The sequence below is a fragment of the Cynocephalus volans genome, chromosome 2, assembly GCF_027409185.1.
Source record: "Cynocephalus volans isolate mCynVol1 chromosome 2, mCynVol1.pri, whole genome shotgun sequence".
NCBI lineage: Eukaryota > Metazoa > Chordata > Mammalia > Dermoptera > Cynocephalidae > Cynocephalus > Cynocephalus volans.
Genome location: NC_084461.1, coordinates 139,175,700 through 139,195,060, shown reverse-complemented (window position 1 = coordinate 139,195,060; position 19,361 = coordinate 139,175,700). Strand labels below are relative to the sequence as shown.

The window sequence follows — 19,361 nt, the reverse complement described above, 5'->3', positions numbered from 1 at the left end:
CGGTCTTTGCTATAGTGCTGTGCCATTGAGCCACACTGTTTGTCTCTGCCTCCAGTTTCTTTCCTGTTTGCTCTCATCTCTTTTGTCAGGACCAGGAGTCAGTTGGGACACTGTGTGTGGGGAAGGAGCTGGGAAATAAGGGGCTGTTTCCAAGGGCGGTTTTCTCTGTCCATCAGAAGGTGCAGAGCCTTCAGCCATCTGGAGCTAACACGTGGTCTTCTCTCATCCCCAGCAGGGGAGGTGCATGTGATTCACCAGTCAGGGTGAAAGGAGAAGTTGCAATCTGAGAATTAAGATTTGTCCAGATACCAGTCTATCTTCTCATTTTAATTCAGGCTGATACCATAATGCACCCTCAGGAAGTCATCTTAAGCCTCATACTGCTTCTGACAGGTAAGTGAGTAGGTGGGCTGGGGGAGTTGGAAGTCCAGAGGACAGAGGAGTGGAAGGATGTGGGGTAAGAGTTGGGGAGGAAGATGGAGTTCCTTGGGCCTTATTGGATGGTTATGGGTTAACTAGTGAGCAGAGAACCAGGATGAAATCTTACTCTAAAGAAACTGCTTAACTACTTTGAAATATAAATCCATGGCCAAGAGAGCAAGGCAAGATGCAGAACAGTGTGTCACGTGTTGCCATTTGTATTTAAACAAAAAAGGGGTGGGTATGAATAGACACAAGTATATGAGGAATAGTAACAGTGGGGTGGTGGGGGATGAGAGATGGGGTGGAGGGGAGAGTTAGCCCTTCATTGTACTCTTTTGTGCATTTTGATTTTTTTTTTACCATGTTCAATTATTTTATTTAAATATTTTAATTCAAAACATCCTATGAAATAGGGGGAAAATTGGAATAGACATATTCTAAATTTTAAAAACTAATTTCCGGAGAGTAGTATTACAGGGGAAAGTTCATTTTTTATTACGTACTTTTATAACCTAATTATAATAGCATGCATTATATTTGTAATAAAAAAAAATGATCTTAGTCAAAATTAAGTTATCAGAATTCCAGTGAGAAATATATATACTCTTCTTTTATATAACAATGAGTATTTTTTACCCAGAGTATTTTCCAAACTCACAGCCCAGTTCTAAATATGATTAGTTAGTGAATCTCAGATTTCTTTTAAGGGCCACCTTGAATGCATTTGGCAACAGGGTTTTTATTCTACTACCCCAAAAGAGAGGTTTTGGTTTTGGTTTTGGGTTAAGTGGCATAATTTTGTACTTGATTGAATACCCTCCAATTCTGTGGTTTTACCTGGGTAAGTGGGCCTTGCTCACTGGGATGTCGTCAATTTACAAGAAGGGACCCTTGCTTAGATTTTTTTTTTGGACTGATCCTAAAGCCCATAATGAGTCTCGGCTCCTCTTGCAAGTATTATAAACCTATTTTCTAAAAACTGATTTCCAAAGTTTATTAGACTTCTGCCTTTAAGTCAACAATATTTTAAATAAAACATTACCTGTGCTTTTTTGGGGGCGGTGGGGGAGGAAGATGTGAGATGATTTCATTTGCAACAGCAGTTTAAAAATTGCAATAAAAATCAACAATTTGAAATTTAAATGCAATAGAATTGATTTTTTTAAAAATGCATTTCCACTGATAAAGTGATTGAATCTGGGAGAGGGGACTGGGACACTTGAAGTGGAGGGAGACTTTTCACTACACACCCTTTGGTGCTGTTTTCATTTTAAAAAGCCACGTGCATGTATTACCAATTTAAAAATCAATAACAAGCAGATTCCTGGCAAACACAGGGTGAAATGCACATTCATGTATTACCTGAGTGTCATTTGGTTCAAACCTTTGGAAAGAAATTTGGTCATATTCTTCAGAAGACTGAAAATATTCCTGTCCTTTATCCTAGTAATTTCTCTCTTAGAAACTATTCTTTTGAAAGCCTAAATACAGAAAAGTTTTTTGTAGAAAGATTTTGGGATATTATTTACAATGGTAAAAATGAGAAACAGCTTGAATATTATATAGTACAATAAATTATTTTATCCACAAATATATTTACTACCTAATAGTATTAATGAAGAATATGCTAACATAAAAATGTTTATAATATTCAAATTAAAAAATTCAAGCTATAAGGTCATGCTTACAAAGAAAACGACACCAAAAAAAAAATTAATTAATTAATTAAAAAGTACAAAAGGAATTTAAGAAAATATTGAGGCCTCATTCTCTGTTTCTCTTCTCTTTACTGCAGATGCTGTAGTTTCTTATACAAAAGTGAGTGGGATGGTGGGGCAGCCTGTCACGCTGCCCTGTACCTATTCAGTGGCTAACGGAAAGGTCACGTCCATGTGCTGGGGCCGAGGGGAATGTCCTATGTTTAAATGCTCAGATGATATTATCTGGACTGATGGATCTCAAGTCACCTTTTGGAAGCACATGCGTTATCAGCTAATGGGGAATCTTTTGAAAGGGAACGTGTCTTTGACCATAGAGAATGCAGCTGAGGCTGACAGTGGCCTGTACTGTTGCCGTGTTGAACACAGTGGGTGGTTCAATGACATGAAAGTCACCTTGTCACTGGAGATTAAACCAGGTAAGCTTGTCTTCTTTTCTTTGATCATTTCATGTGGATTAACTGAGTTTTCTGTTTGGTAGTAATTTTCTCTCTGCCTTTGTAGGGAAAGAGGAAATTTCTATAATCCTGTTTTCCAATAAACTCTTGCTCTTGGGAAATAGGATAACTTTCATTTGTGTAGATGAAGTTATAAGACCAACCTTGATTCAAGGCCATCGAGTAGAATCAGTAAACTATCTCCTAAAGTAGTGCTTCAAATGTGCTAGTTGTCCATGAAATAGCATTCATTGTGACATAATGGAATATAGTGAATATTTTTATCAAGCTGAATTTATTCAACTTAAAAAACTGCCGCTTTTCTCTGAAATTTTATCTTAGAAGAATGTTAAAATGTCTATTTTTAACATCTTAAAACTTGAATGGAATTCAAACATAAAAAGTGGATAATATAAGGTACTGCTGTGTCAATATATCACCTTTAAGTCATTCTTCATTGACTGCTTGTGTAACAGGCTTTCTGTTTCATTCTAGTCTTGGATCTCTCTCTGGGTAGCTCTGAGACCTTCGGTCAGCTGTTTGGATTCCTATAGCACTTCTGACTTTGGAAGAGGTTATTACCTCTTGTAAATTTGTAAATGATCTCTTAGGTGGGAAGAAACCTTAAAAGATTTTGTCCACCTTTTAACAGAAAGTGTAAGTCTTTTGTGCTGGCCCTCCCCTGTTGTCTAGCGTAGGCTAATGGGCAGGAGTTGCCCCTCAGTTAAGATGCAGATCCACTGGGTGTGTACACTCAGGACTGACTGAACTGAGCGCTCTTTATTAGGTAAACATTCTGGGCCTGAGGACTACTATTTACGTCTCAGTCATTCACCGAGAGGACACAGAACAATTCCAGGCTCTAGGCACTTCCCCTGCCTCACAGAGATGTTTATGAAGATACACACATCTGCAAATCTGCATGACTGGCCTTCTAAAAAGTCCTTCAATGCAAATATGAGATATCTGTTTTCGCCTCCCTTTCAATGCAGTTGCTTCCTTTTTTTGTTTTGTTTTGTTTTCTTTTGTTTTGTGAGCAGGCCTTCAAAGCCCTACCCTGTCACAGATTCCAGATGACCAATGGCAAAGAGCAAGAGTTCAGGAGAGATCCTCCTGCCTAGAGTTCCAGCATGAGGTTCTAGTTTCTTGCTTCTTGATCTTTGCTTTCATGTCGTTTCTAACTCTAGTGGGAAAAACAAGTGTTCCAACATCACCTAGAGTCTCTACCTCTGCTCTTCCAACACCAGCACCCACACAGAACCACAAACCAGGTAAAATGGATGTGTTTCAAAGCCCGGAGGCCTTCTAATGAGAGGCTGTAGACTATCCAGGTCCATGTGTCAAGGCAGAAATACAGTCTAGGGTCAGGGTTCTTACCTGGGCTCCAAACATGGGCTTCACAGAATCTGTGGTCCTTCCCCCTTCACAAATTGTATGCATCTTTTGTACATAGAAGCATTTTCAGAGTGAGAGAACCCATGACTTTTTTATCTCATTCTCAAAGGGATTCAGAATTACCCCAAAATAGCTGGGCCAATGATCCAAAAAGGGTGGCATGGATCTGGCCCAGTTGAGCACAGCTTTATGACAAAAAATAGGATGTCCCAGAGAACAAGGGTCAGGCTAATGAGATTGTGCCCTTACAAGGAGTTCTGAATAGAGATCATTTAGGTTATTCTGAAGTTGGACCCTCCAGCTGAGGTTAAGGTTTCAATGAATCTAACATTTACTTTTTCCTATGCACCAGGCACCATGCTACATGCTTTAGCTTTGTGTCATTTAATTCTTAGGACAACAATATTCGTTGTAGGTATGATTTAATCCTGTTTTATAGTTGTTGGAACTGAGACACAGAATCTAAAAGCTAATTGCTGAAAGTCATACAGGTAAAAAATGATTGAGTCAGGACCCAATCTCTGTTCATTCGATTTTGGGGGTAGGGTTTTTAACTACCGGATTGAGCCCCCACCATGAACACTGAGCTTTACGTCTGGATAAATAGGTTCTAATTTGACATCCTCACTAAAAAAGACTTTATACAATTACCCTGTCTTTTGGGAGCAGTGAGTGACTTACACAGTTTTATTTCAAGGGTTCTTTATTTATGTAGCACAGAAATGCAAAAGATGCTATTTATACTGATGCAAAAGTAAACATCATATTTAAGGATTTAAGGAATTTAGGTAGTAGATGTTTATTTTTTCAATTCAGGACATATGGTTCATACTTCAAATTTCCCACAGATAAGAGTTTACATTTAATACAAATGGAGAATAAGTTGCCTTACAGATGGGGAAATAGCTTGTCATACTGAGGTCAAGTTTAGTTTCAAATCTTCTATTTCTGTGATTAAAAAGATATCTTTTGTTGCCGATTCTCAAAGCCCCCAAAACCCTTTGACCCCTTGAGGTAGCTCTGGATTCTGAGGAGTACCAGAAATGTCATAGCCTCTTAGCTAGAAAAATCTGATGGAACATATTGATTTCCCTCCACTCCCATTAAGCCATGTGTATATTTATTTATTTATTTATTTTTATTGATTATGCATATTCATGGAGTAAAAAGCTGACTGTCACCACCTGTGCCCAAAATGTGATGGTCAGATCAATACTATCAGCATGCCCATTACCACAAATTATGATTATTTCCCATGTCCCCCACCCAATTAGTCCCCAAACCCACCCCCCAACCCCCCACTCCCAGCAACCCTAGGTGTGCTTTCTCCCTCTACAAGTCCAATGTATTGCTGTGGTCTTCCTTTCCTTCTTTCTCTCTTAGCTCTTACTTATGAGTGAGGACATGCAGTATTTTTTCCTCTGTGCCTGGCTTATTTCACTTAACATAATTTTCTCCAAGCTCATCCATGTTACTATGTTGCTGCAAATGGTAGAATTTCTTTCTTTCTTTTTTTGGCTGAGTAGTATCCCATGGTGTACATATACCACCTTTTCCTTATCTAGTCATCTGTCAATGGACATTTAGGTTAGTTCCATATCTTGGCTATTGTAAACAGAGCTGCTATGAACATGGGAGTGCAGGTATCCCTTCGACATTATGATTTCCATTCCCTTGGGTATGTATCCAGAAGTGAGATTGCTGGATCATATGGTAGATATATCTATAGTTGTTTGAGAAACCTCTGTACTGTTTTCCATAGTGGTTGTACTAACTTACAGTCCCACCAACAGTGCAGGAGCATTCCCTTCTCTCCACACCCTTGCCAGCATTTGTTATTCATCATCTTTTTGCTTATAGCCAGTCTAACTGGAGTGAGGTGGTATCTCAATGTAGTTTTAATTTGCATTTTCCTGATAATTAATGATGTTGTGCACTTTTTTAAGTGCCTGTTGGTCATTTGTATGTCTTCCTTCAAAAAATGTCTATTCAGCTCCTTTGTCCATTTTTTAGTTAGGTTATTTGTTTTTTCACTGTGTAGTTGCTTGAGTTCCTTATATATTCTGGATATTAATCCCTTGTTGGATGTAGTTTGCAAATATTTTCTCCCATTCTGTAGGTTGTCATTTCACTCTGTTGATTATTTTTTTGCTGTGCAGAAGCTTTTTAGTTTGATATGATCCCATTTATTTATTTTTTCTTTTGTTGTTTGTGCTTTTGAGCTCTTGTTCATAAAGTCTTTGCCCAGTCCTACTTCTTGAAATGTTCCCCCTACGTTTTCCCTTAGCAGTTTTACAGTTTTTAACCAGGAGGGATCTGAAGGATTGGGCTATGAGCTGAGTTTGGAAGAGAGGGCTTTAGGTTATAGCTGGGACTTTAGAGCTATACAAGTTTGTAAGAAAAACAGCTTGTTCTAGGTGGCTGAATATGCTAGAGAATCTGTTAGACTTTCTGAATATTGATTTAACTTTAATTCTTAGTTCATGCCTACTAAGGTAAATGGATCAGTAGAATTGGTTTGGTGAAGATGCATAAGTTATTAACTTCATTTAAAGTTGGTATTTAGAAGAAAATTGTTGGTTTGTATGTCCATACAACCTCCTGGGGGATAGTATCAATTGAGCCTTATTCTTATCCTGATAGTTTCTGAAAGAGTTGGAATTTAGAGTTGAACTTTATGGTACAGAAGGGAGGTGAACACTGAAGCTAATCTAATGCAGGGACAGTCGTTTTTACATACACTCCTCCTTGTGCTCAGTGCCTTTAATACATGTTAGCTGCCTAAAATAGTCATGGAATAGTTGCATGTAAGGTTGTAGGAGCAGGAGAGAAAAGAAAGATGACCCAAATTTGGGGAAGAAGTTAAGCTCAAGAGGTCTTTTGCACAGAACTAATTTGGGTAAAGACTCTGACCATCTGACTCTCTTGCATTGTCCTTTTTTTTTAGCTCCTAAAGAAAGCCACATCCTCTGATAGGTTTGAGCAATAGAGAAAAAGGGAAAAGCAGTTCAGAACATGAGAAAGGGTGATGTTGAAGGTGAATTTATCAAGACTGGGGTGGTGAAGGGGAAAATGAAAGACTAATGAGAGGTGATGAGAAAAGCCCAGCATTGGGAGTTTTTGTCCAGCACCACCACAAATTTGCTCTAAAACCCTGTGGTGCTTAGGAGAAGAATCATGTAAAGACCTTATAAAAGGCAAGTGATCAGCTCTGCAGATGAAGGGGCTTATCAGTTAGCTCAGTTGGTTAACGCATGGTATTATAACACCAAGGTCAAGAGTTCGGATCCCTATACCAGCCAGACACCAAACAAACAAAACTCGGAACTCTGCAGGTGGGGTGAGCTATCTGATAGGAAATAAAGGAGAGATCTCGGGAAAAGGAAGGGACACATAGCCCCGTATTGGAGAATTTCTAGTGGAAACTTTTTGGCGAGCAATGAAAGATGAGTCAGAGAACACAGGAAATCATTCCTCAGAAAGGAATGACTAGAATGCAGATGCAGAAGGAACCGGGGTCAGGGTCCACCAGGAACCTTGCTTTGAGGGTTGCAAATCATTACCTAGACCAAGACATTGGGCAATATTCCCACCTTGAAGAGACCTCAAGGAATTAAATATTGTGAGTATCTATTCTGTGTTGTTTAATATTTGTACCTCCCTGGAAAGATGTATGGATGATCTGGAACTTGAATAAGGCCAGGAAATCCAGATGGGAGCTTTTGTGAAGGGGGTATGGGAGGTGGTACAACCTCCCAGGCCCTGTTCCCTGAAAGTGAAATGTCACTTGAATGAATAAAGTAAAAGTTTAAGTGGATATCCTACGTAAGATGTGCTGTTGTAGGCTTTGTATGTTTAGAGGGAACCTAGGAGTATAGAAAGGGTGAAATAATCCTGTAGTTTGATAAGACTATCTAGAACATTATCTAGATTACATGTTCTCATGAGAATAAAATAACTGGATAGCAGTGTAATGCTTGAAGGCCATCTTTGAGTAAATTTCTAACAGGGAGAGAAAGGGCTAGAAGTGGGTAGGTGGGAGCCATGCATGCCTCCTAAAAGAATCTAAGTGAAGGCCCTGTGGGAAGTTGATGGTAATTCCTGATTTTAATTTTGCTCTTTATTTTTGTTGTGGCTGCAAATTTTTCTCCACAAATGGAACATAGTTCTTCTGTTTTTTTCATTCCAGTAGCTACTTCACCTTCTCCAATTCAGCCAGCAGAAACCCAGTCTACGACACTGTGGGAAACAGGGACACAGCCCACCAGCTCACCGTTGTACTCTCACCCAACAGGTAACTGCATTCTTTTTCCTGAATACCTGGAAACATTTGAATCTTGATAACCATTGGCATTACTGAGAGCACACACTCTGGAATAAGACAGATCTGAGTTGAGTGCCGTCGCCAGCCACTCAAACCAGCTATGTGACTTGTACAAATGTCTGCCCTCTCTGAATATGTTTTGTCATTTGTAAAATGGATATAATATCACTGATCTTGGAGAATGCTTGTGAGGATTAAATGAGATGAAGGGCTTGGGACATAGTTACAAGGAGAGAGAGATACAATAGCAATTATTACTATTGCTTAGAATATCTATAATCGGTATGCCTGACTGGCTCGGTTAGCTTGTTTGATTTGCGAACATTCATATGCACATTACTTTTTTTTATAAATCAAATCAACCAGTCTTGACTCCAGACTTATTAATGGACTTGATTCCTTGGGCCAGGGCTTTAAAACAATTTAATCTAGCCTTCTGGTATCTAGATCAAGTTGGCCACCCATGCTTTCTCCAAGTTCCAGACCTTAAATATAGCTGGGAGACAAGACTGCTGCCTTGTCAAGCTTGTATTTAATGAGCATTCTGAGATAGCGCTATGGTCTGAATGTTTGTGTCCCCTCAAAATTCGTGTTGATAACTAATGCCCAAAGCAATGGTATTAAGAAATGAGGCATCTGGGAGATGATGGCTCTGCCCTCATGAATGGGGTTAGTGTCCTTTTAAAAGTGTCCTAAGGGAGCTTGTTTGTCCCTTTGCCCACATAAGTACACACAAAAGGTGCCATCTGTGAGGAAGAGAGAGGTCCCTCAGACAGCCAATCTGCCTGCATCTTGATCTTGGACCGGCCCAGCCTCCAGAATTGTAGGCAATAATATTATGTTGTTTATAAATTACCCAGTCTGAGGTATTTTGTTATAGCAGCCTGAACAAACTGGGACAATGGGTTGAGGACACCAACACCACCAAACAGACATTCCCCACTGAGAGCCTGCTAATGCCCTCCAATCTTTCCCACTCTCCTGAGTCTGGGCAGGTATCATATAATCTCTGCGCTTTAGAAATGTAGAAATGAGCTGTCTTTCCTTGTGAGGGTGAAAGGTGATACTGAATCCTGTTATCTTTCCCAGCTAACTCTTTCTGTTGCCCATATTGGTAAATTATGGGAGTGTTAGAGCTGGCTAATATGTTCTTGTGCCACATCCAAACAAGGTCAAGTCTTGCAGGACTCCTGGAGTGTGTGACTCATTGTGTTCAGGAGTTGCCAATCGGCAGGCCTCCCCCCACCATCGGGGAGATCTTTTGCCAAGTATTCCTGAAAGCTGGTTAATTTAAAATAGACCTGCCGTGAAATTCACAGAGGGCCTCATTCAGTTGGGATTTGGTTTTGAAAGTGGAATCCTTGGTGCACACTGTTTCTGGGCACAAAAACAAAGTGAAAATAGATAAAAACACAAGGTAACAGCAGTAGGAGCAGCTGCACCCCACTCTTTTAGGGTGTGAGGAGGAAGAAAGTAGGAGTGGGGAATCAGAATTCTCTAAAATACCATGTCACTAAAACCTGGTCAAGGTAGAGCTTTCTAGAGTGGAACAAACATTGGAGCAGCTGTGTCCCAGGATTTGTGTGACTGTTGCCATTTTGGCTGCATATATGAGACCCTCAGGCCAAGTCCTCACTTCACCCAAGTCAGCCCTCAGTTGGCTAAAGCTTCATAGAAGCAAAGGATGTTAGGTCTGCAAGGGATTTTGGTTGTCATATGACCCACAACCCACCTTTGGCAGAAATATGTGCCAGGAAACTCATAGCTATCTCATTTAATTCTTCTGAGGTAGCCCATATTCATTGCCATTGCCGGACTGGGGAGGCCCTATGGCTTTACTTTGGAGACACACAGCTCTCAATTCAGCCACCAGTTACTAGCTGTGTGTCTGTGTGCAAGCTGCTGAACTTTCCTCACTGGATGTTTAAAGTATATGATATGTGGAAAGTGCATTGTACAGTATCCTTCTGCCTTCTTCCTTGCTCCTTCCATTGTATAATAATAATAATGGGTGATGTTTATTCAACACAGTGTAAAGTGCTTTACATACTTTACCTAATTTAAATTATAACAAATTAAATGTATACTGTTTTAGCTTGTAGTTCAGGGTACCTCAGCTAGAAATATATATATACACACACCTTCATGTACATATACATACATACATAGGTACATACATGCCTATGTGTGTATGCAAAGGACCTTGAGTATCAAGGTCATATTGCTAGTAGATGTCGTTAGTGTCACCCAGTCCCATTCCCTGAAGGTCTTAGAAGAAGAATATCATAACACAAGTCACAAACAGAGCCTAGACTCTAAAAATTGCCTAAACCTAGATATTGCCTTTGACTCTCTAAGAAGTAGTCTCACAATGAATAAAATATAAACACGGTAATGCGTATATTTTGGGGGATATGATTAGTCCAATTTTGCTTATGTTGGGGGTCTATAGCTGTGTCAGTATTTAGGGAATTTAATGGAACTATAGATTTCTGTTTGATGGCAGTGCAGTTAGTGTGGTGGTTACCAGCAGAGGCTCTTGTCATTTACTAAAACTGGAAACTTGTTTAACCATTCCATGTCTGTTTCTTCATCTATAAAATGGGATTAAGAAACTGTTTGTTAGGATGGAAAGTACATAGTATGTGGTATATACTCCCTAAAAAAAAGATTCTGTATTTGACCTATGGTTACCTAGGAAAGCCAACAACATATATTCTCTATTACAAAATAGATACTTCAAAACACTTTGAAAATTTGAATATTCAGAACTTTAAGACCAATATGTCTTATACCATATAAAATCCTAATCCTTATATGGCATAAGATACATTGGTCTTGTGGCTGATATAACAGATATTTTCTAAGGTACTTCTGGATCAAAGTCTAGGCACATTGGCATATATCATATATATACATATATGCTGCCTGTTGTGGATATCATCGTACATTTTACTCTCATTCTGAATGTAAAACCAATTTAATGTCCATTCTGAATAGGGTGGTTCTGATCTTTGGATGTGCTTACATATGGTCTCTGGGCACTCACTGACAGCTTTTTAGTAGCATGAAAATATTGATTACCTTTACGTAGCATTCTTAACCTGGTTTCAAGAATGGGCTTCTGTGATTCCCCTAAAATTGTAGGTAATACTTTGTCTGTACATGCATTGCATTTTTTTCATAAACAGAAAAAGGAGTCCGTTTTCAAAGAGTCCATGACATAAAGGTTAAGAATCACAACTTTATAGGATAAATTAATAAAATATTAATAACTTGGTATGACTCTTACAATGCCTATAGTATTTCAACTTTTCATCCATCACTAGAAGGCAATGTGAATATGTTTGGTGTCTGCAGGGAAAATTCAATATTTTTTATAATTCTAATTAATTTTCATTCTTGTTGAGCAGATGGGAATGGCACCGTGACACAGCCTTCGGAGGGCGTTTGGCATAACAATCAAACTGTAAGTATATTCCTTCCGATTTTATTAGATTTACTCAGATACCTCCCTTGAAGCAAGATACATTTAAAGACTATTTCTGTAAGAACAACACACAGATTGATATTTTTCTCCTTTAACAAAAAAAGAAAAGAATTTGGCTCTTAAATAGAGATGCTTTAATTTGAAAAGTTTACTTAGGTGGTTTAGTTTGTTAAAGGTGCCCAATGAGTGATATTTTACTGAATAACACACACATACACACATGCACTCTCCACGGACTTTCACCTGGTCAGAAATTGAGATGAAAGAATGAACTAATTTAAGGAGAGCAAGTTAATATAACATACCAAGGAGGTCTTCAATTATTATTAGAGAAATAACATGCTTTGATGGTGTGGAGTGGGGGCCACCCATCTACCCTCAAATGAAATCTTAAAGATAGGCCCCCTAATATCCTTTGCCCACCCAATTGCCATTCTATGTAGAAATTTTGAGGCCGCTGTTGATTTTTTTCTATGTTTAAAACTCCCCATGTGATGATAAAGTATTAAGGTCTTGAACAACTTTGATTCTGTAAAGGGGTCTTACGCTGTTTCCACAGTGAGCTGGAGAAAAACCTAAGTGGCCCCAGTCTTGTGGTCTCATCAAAATCTCATCTTTGCAAATGAGTTAGACAAATTTAGCAATAGGACCTTTTTTTTTGGCTCCTGGGCGAAACAACTTTCCTTTTAAAATATGTAAAAATGACTCGTAGAAGCAACAAACAAAAAGTCTGAGGTTATGAGACTATCCTTCTGATAACAAGTTGTGAGAAATGACAGCATGGCTACTGTAAGGGAAATTCAAAAAGCTCAGGCAAGGTGGAGCTGTTTGGAGTAGGGCCTTATGCTGTATACCTTAGTGCAATGAGATTACCACCTAGGAGTTGTATTAAAAAATTTAATAACTTAAGGCATAGGCACTAATCAATCTGATGGATGTGGGCTGAACTTGTACATCCTGGCTAAATATCAGAACTGCCATTATGTAAATATTTATTGTATTACTATATAGCCAGACTTATGCTGGATTGAAATAAAAACCACTCTGAATAGTGAGGTTGTTCTTAACCTCATTACCTGCAGAACAGGTATGTTAGCATCAGGTAGAAGCAAATTAGAAGCAAGTTCAAGACAGGCAGTAGCAAAAATGTGGGCTTTTTGTACCTTGACTCTGAATATGTCAAGATGTCTCCCAGGCATCCTGAAAATATGCAGCATATATTTTGACTCAGTAGGTTAACTTCCTGGGCTCTGTCTTAAGAAGAAAATTGAGCAAATACAGTAAAGATGTCTGAGAAAGGATGCTTATTGTGGCTACTTGCAATTATGAATACGTTATAATCAAAATGTTCAATGGTAAGCGATTAATTATTTAGTCAATTAAGCATATCCACATATTGTCATTAAGAATGTAGTCACTGCAGTACACTACTGACATGGGAAGATGGGGGTTACAATAGATTAAGAGAAAAAAAGCAACTTTTTTTTTCTAGTTAAGCAATAACTGAATAAAAAGGCAATTTTAAAAATTATATATTTGTGTGTGTGTGTAGTATATATAGAATATAGTAATTGTTTCTGTTAAGAAAAAATCCTAGAAGAATACAATTTTAGAAGAGTATATGAAGCAAAATGGTAATACTGCTTGTTTCTGGATGTTAGGGTTATGGTTGATTTTAGTTTTCCTTTTTTCATGCTTAGCAGCACGTTGTAAAATGAATATGCATAATCTGTGTAATATAATTAAAAAACAAAAGCAGAGTCTGGCTCCTGAAACCCCTTTCTCCATGTATCCACTTCACGCCCACCTTCCTTCCTCATAGGCAAGATAATACAACACACTTTTCCCTTCTAGACACTGGCTATATCCCTTCTAAGCAGGGATGGCTTGAATGTTACCCTCCTCTGTATTCCTCATAGTGTTTATCAGGAAGGACCTAAAAGTACCTATCCCAAGAGTCCTATTGAATCTTATGTTTACAGACATAGAAACAGAGGTTCAGAGAGACTAAGTAACTTGTCCATGGTCACACAGTGACTAAGTAGAAGAGCTGGGATTCTGACTCCAGAGATTGAGTTCTTGTGCTGGAAGACTTGATCCTTCTCTCTCATCTTCCACTTCCTTTCTGTTAAAACACCTACCGTGGGGGTTCTCTTTAGTATTAGAGCTAAGCAACGAAAAGCAGTCTAACACGATGCCTGGCACATTTCTGACTTACTCCAGGAGGTGGTGATCCTTTATAATCTGCACCAGGAGATTTAAACACAATTCTACATTTCTATTTGATTGCACAGCATTAAATTGTTAATCAGGGCCATGTCTGTGAACAGCTACTTTTAAGTTTATTTATATAGACATAGACAGAATCTTGAATTACAGTTAAAAAAAATAAGGACTGTAATCAAAGACCAAATTCAATAATGAGCACATTCTGATAATATCAGATCAAGTCAATTTATATGTAAACCCCCAATTAATATCATAAGGGGATGTATTTAAGGCCAATATCTTATTGAATTTTAAAACAGATATAATAATTTACATACAATACATACAAATCCGTTTTAACTGTGGTTGAGTTTTGATAAAGGTATACACCTATATAAATACCACCCCAAGTAAGATAAACATTCTGAATTTCAAATTGCCTCGGAATGACACCATATGGTTACAACCTCAGATCATTTGGTCTTACCTTCATGTTCCAGAAGTAGCCAAGGGCCAATAAAGATAAATGTGTTTGTGTAAGTTATTCTAGGAAATGTTTTCTATCCATAGCTCTAACAAGATGCTTTTCCAATTTACTGATGTTTCCTTAGCAAGAGTCCTCAGCACAAAATTCATGGATGACCACCACTAAGGGAATCTATGTTGGAATCTGTATTTTTGCCTTGATGTTGCTTGCTGTTTTGGTTGTCGTGATCGTCAAAAGTAAGTCATTTCAAGATTGTTCCTAGGGGACTAAAGCAAAGGTCCTATAGCCAAACTGTCTGGGTCCAAGTAGCTCCATACGTCATGTAATTTTGATTTCATGTGACTTCCCAGTACCTGAAATTCTCATTTGTAAAATTCAAATGGTAATGCCATCTGCCTCGAGGGGGATAGGAGATTTAAATGCGTTAGTACCTACAAAGTACTGAGAATGGTGTCTGGCATATGGTAAGTGCACAGACATCTCAAACTGTTCTTAATGAACTTAAGAAAGATCCTTTTCTGCCATAAATCTCTGTAAATCTCATGGAGTTTACATTCTAGTGGTTTTTTCACCTAATACTATTGTTTCTTAACCATGTTCTTTATTTTTCAATTATAGACTCCCTAAGTAGAAAAATTAAATTTAAATTCTCCATAAAAGAAATTAAATACTAGGAAACCAGAATTTGTTGGGTAGGGCTGAGACTTGAAAAACCAACAAACCATTGTAATATATAAGATTTATTCTTCTGTTCCTTCAAGATTTAATTTTTTTCCCCTACGGGGATGATATTGTTGAAATTTTACAGCACTCATTCAGCAGAAGAAGAAAATGGGACTTTGGAAATTGATTGTAAGACTAAGACTAGAACAGAAAGCTTCAGAGGCAGCCATCCAGGGCTTCATACCCTCCTCTGCCAGGGGTGTGTGTGTGTGTGTGTGTGTGTGTGTGTGTGTGTGTGTGTTTCTCTCAGTACAACCTGCCCCCTATGAAAGAACCATAGTCATCTATTTTGCAAGACACTGTATTCAAACCCATTACTGATTTACTTCATGTGTCTGGGAAGAGGAAATTTAGGAAACTAAGAATACGCTTGGCCAATTTGAGAATGTTTTTACACAATCATTTAGAACTTGGTTTGTCAAAGTTATTATTTAGAAATTTAAATATGCTCCCCTCCTCATCCAAAAAAACCCTCTTTATTTCCCTCTTGAGGGGAGGGATAACTGGAAATGGAAAGTCTGGCAAAGGTATCTTTTGACAGAGGTGATCCTTAGTGTGACCTCATGTCTCAGTTAGCCTAGGATGATACTGGTTGACGCCTGCTCTCTAGCTTCCCATCAAAAAAATCCTGGACTTTTTTGTTAAAATAAAAGATAACAATAGCATTAAAGTCAGTCAGGATAGGTGGGTGAATACACCAAACCATTAATGAAAATGAGATGCTGAACATGGAAGGGCTTGTTTGGGTTCCACAGCCTCGAAGGAGGATATGGGAAGGCATTACCTGAAGTTACTGGAGGAGGGTCTAAGTAACAACAGAAGTAATATACTTGTTTGGAAGAAGATATGAACTCTTTTGCTGACATGTTTAATTTTCTCTTCAACTCCCCCCTGCCCCTCCGATTTAGAGTATTTCTACATCATAAACAAGATGCAGCAAGCACGGTAAGCTTGAGTGGGTTTCTGTCAGCACCTTTTGATGCTCCTACTCTAGTCCAACAAAGTGAAATGTTTCTCTGTCCCTCTCCTTTTTCTTCGAAATGCTCACCATTTTATACCCTCAATCCTGAAGATCTAGTTTAGTGAGCACCTCTGCCACTGTCGGACCTGCCGGTGCTGTTTTTAGCTTTCTGTGTTTCCCCAGGGTCGGGGCAGAACTGGTACAGAAGGAGCACCTCAGGGGCCGGCCTGTGGCTCACTCGGGAGAGTGCGGTGCTGATAACACCAAGGCCACGGGTTCGGATCCCATATACGGATGGCCGGTTTGCTCACTGGGTGAGCGTGGTGCTGACAACACCAAATCAAGGGTTAAGATCCCCTTACCAGTCATCTTTAAAAAAAAAAAAAAAAAAAGAAGGAGCACCTCAGTCCTAACCTCAAGCAAGAGAACGAGATTGCAAGTCTTGCTTGATGGAACTGAACACCGAATGAGTTTTTTGATTTCTTCTTTCATTTTACTCAATGCTTTGTTTTGCTGAGTGTTTATTACCTATTATATTCTAAAGAGATGACAAAACAGGCAGAAAATACATAAGCAAATAAACAGGGTCCTTTAAGGTGCTTCAGACAAACACTATGGGGAATATAGAGCCCAGGAACAGGCTGAGTAAGCCCCGAGGAAGGAGAAAACTTGGTGGAAGATAATTCCTGGCTGAAGCGGCCGGACAGACAGTGGCTCTGAGGTAGCGCACATGCCCCAGCTCTCCAGCTCCCATCGTTCCTACTGCTCCACACCCAACCTGCTCCACTTGTTGACATCAGCTGTCTGATTTCACACTTGCTGTCTTTGTGAAGATCCTTCAGTCTCTCCTGCTGCCCAGTTAAAACTTAAATCCCCTCTACTGCACCTATGCCACGTGGCTATCTTCCCCAATCTGTTCAGTGGTAGGACACAACTACTTAGTCCCCAAACCAATTGGCCTGCTTCATTTGGTTCAGATTGGGTTTTAAGCAAGGACTTTCTTTGATTCAAAATCCATCCCTCTTAGGCTGCCATCCATTATTCCCAGTTCTCCTTCATTGGGTGTTTATACACAGACTTTCCTATGTTTGAGTAAACGACATGAGCCAATCCACAGAATGTGCCTTGAACACTCTAGCATGTTGCAAGTGCCCAATACATACTGGCTTTTATTATTGCAATCAAGCTCTTCACAGCAATAAACCCCTGAGACGGGCACTATTATTATTCTCATTTTACAAATTGGAGACAGGTTCAGAAATGTTAGTGACATCTAAGATCATACCATAGTGTATAAAGTACCCAATCTCAGGAACCCACGCTCATAAATATCTTGACTAACTGCTTCTGAGAATGGAAAGAAAATGCTTCTTGTAGGCATGGAGCATAGATAGCATCCTTTAGTTATTTGATTTCTATTCTTGCACTGCTAACTTATCTTTTTTAAAAGGTTTACTTTTTATCTCCTAATTATAAATAAAAAATATTGTAGAAAATGTAAAATATAAAAATGCAAAAAGAAAAAAATACACTGTTTAACAGATTATGATAATTTCCTCATGATACTATCTTCTCGGCAATTATATCACACTGACTCATTTGAGCTTAATGACACCTAACATAAGTGTTTTCACACATGTGACTGATCCATGTAAGGACTATAGAGGAGCTTTCTCTCATGTTCCTTTAAATACATTCAGTGGGGGAATGTTCTTCATTTGTGGCTGAATGAAGACTCGGGTTCCATATTTTCAGGGTAGGCTTTGGTAATAGAAACAGCCACCATATACAAATTACAAAACACCAGCTTATATCAAAACACCACACATGAGTTAAAGTTAAGTCTGCTTTCTTCCCTGATTTGTACTTCCCTGATTTCTATGAAACCCAGATATCAGTCCACTGTGACTCCCCAAATAACAGGAGATACAGAATAAGTTCTCCCAATAGTCCCACTAAGGCACCTTCTGTAACTTCACATGAAAGGCAGGCCACAAAACACCAATAGCTCTCTACAAAAGATTAATCCCTTAATCTCCAGTGCTTACCTTTTTGTACACTTGGTGTGTGTGAGTGTATGTGACATAACAGTAATCTAGCCTACCCCTTTGACACTTGACCATAAGACACAGTAAGATTTTTTCTTTTTTGGTGGCTGGCAGGTACAGGGGTATGAACACTGCACTCTAACCAACTGATCTAACTGGCCAGCCCACAGTTAGATTTTTGACACCATGATCCAGTGAACACTTGTGAAACACTGTTATTTTACTACATTCAGTATTTCTCTATCCTATGTTTATCTTCAATACAGATGTTGATCACTAAGTAGATTTAATAACCCTCTCTGAAAGGTCAGATTTCACATTTGGAAAAATAGCTATCAACCAGTTCTTAACCACATTTGAAAATATGTGTCTTGATTTAGTAACTCAGTTTGATGTCAGATATCAGGTTTTTTTAGATTCTCCATTTTTGTATTCTATTATGCGAGTCTCCTTAAGGAGACCAGAGTGAATATTTTGAACACTTCTTGGGTGTCCATGTGCTTATTAAACAGACTTTCCTGCAACCTCATACTTGGGGCCACCCTTTTCACAACTCTGGAAGGCACTATTTGTTTCATAGTTTGTGTGAATGGGGCTCCTAGAGTCACAAATGCCCAGTCTTGCCTGATAGTGAACAAAAGCGCTGCTAGTATTTTAGCAGTGGTCTGCTTTCATTTTACTCATGTGATTCTTCAACAACTCTTCCTACAGGACGGTTATATTCAAGGGCCCTCAGACTAGAGCTTTGCAGAGTGCTGCTGAAGTGCGAGTCCGAGCCCAAGACAATATCTACATTATTGAGGATAATCTTTACGTCATGGATTAAAACCCAGTGGTATTCTTAGGGGTTTTATGCCCATTCCTGCAGAAGACAGTGACCAGATATATATCACCATGTGAAACGCCTTTTAAACTCCAGGACCACTTTTCTGTGTCTGTTTCATCTGGCACTCCAGCACATCAGCGATATTAGGTAGAGTGACACTCAGCTCAAATCTCTGTCAACCTTATTGTTAATATAGTCCTAATTCTTTTGTACTAAAACTGGCTCAGTCTCTCCAGTTATTGCAGAGCTCTCTCCAAAACATGAACACTTTAGAATTGTATGTCCTCCCTATGAATCCTGTATCCGTCAAAGAGAATTGTC

General features: G+C 38.8%; 1 protein-coding gene across 1 annotated transcript; it reads left to right on the top strand.

The window, feature by feature from the left end:
- The first annotated feature begins 347 nt into the window (after positions 1 to 347).
- Positions 348 to 19,040, top strand: HAVCR1 (hepatitis A virus cellular receptor 1). Its single transcript, XM_063082877.1, has 7 exons — positions 348 to 393; positions 2,219 to 2,560; positions 8,163 to 8,267; positions 11,711 to 11,766; positions 14,607 to 14,718; positions 16,114 to 16,150; positions 18,926 to 19,040. Exons 1-7 carry the CDS (start codon positions 348 to 350, stop codon positions 19,038 to 19,040), a joined length of 813 nt encoding a protein of 270 aa, XP_062938947.1.
- The last annotated feature ends 321 nt before the right edge of the window (positions 19,041 to 19,361 follow it).

Bases quoted from the DNA above. Each gene is read 5' to 3' on its own strand.
- HAVCR1 (XM_063082877.1), top strand. From the start codon at position 348: ATGCACCCTCAGGAAGTCATCTTAAGCCTCATACTGCTTCTGACAG. The intron at 394-2,218 runs GTAAGTGAGTAG...TCTTTACTGCAG, and splicing joins CCTCATACTGCTTCTGACAG to ATGCTGTAGTTTCTTATACA. The intron at 8,268-11,710 runs GTAACTGCATTC...CTTGTTGAGCAG, and splicing joins GTTGTACTCTCACCCAACAG to ATGGGAATGGCACCGTGACA.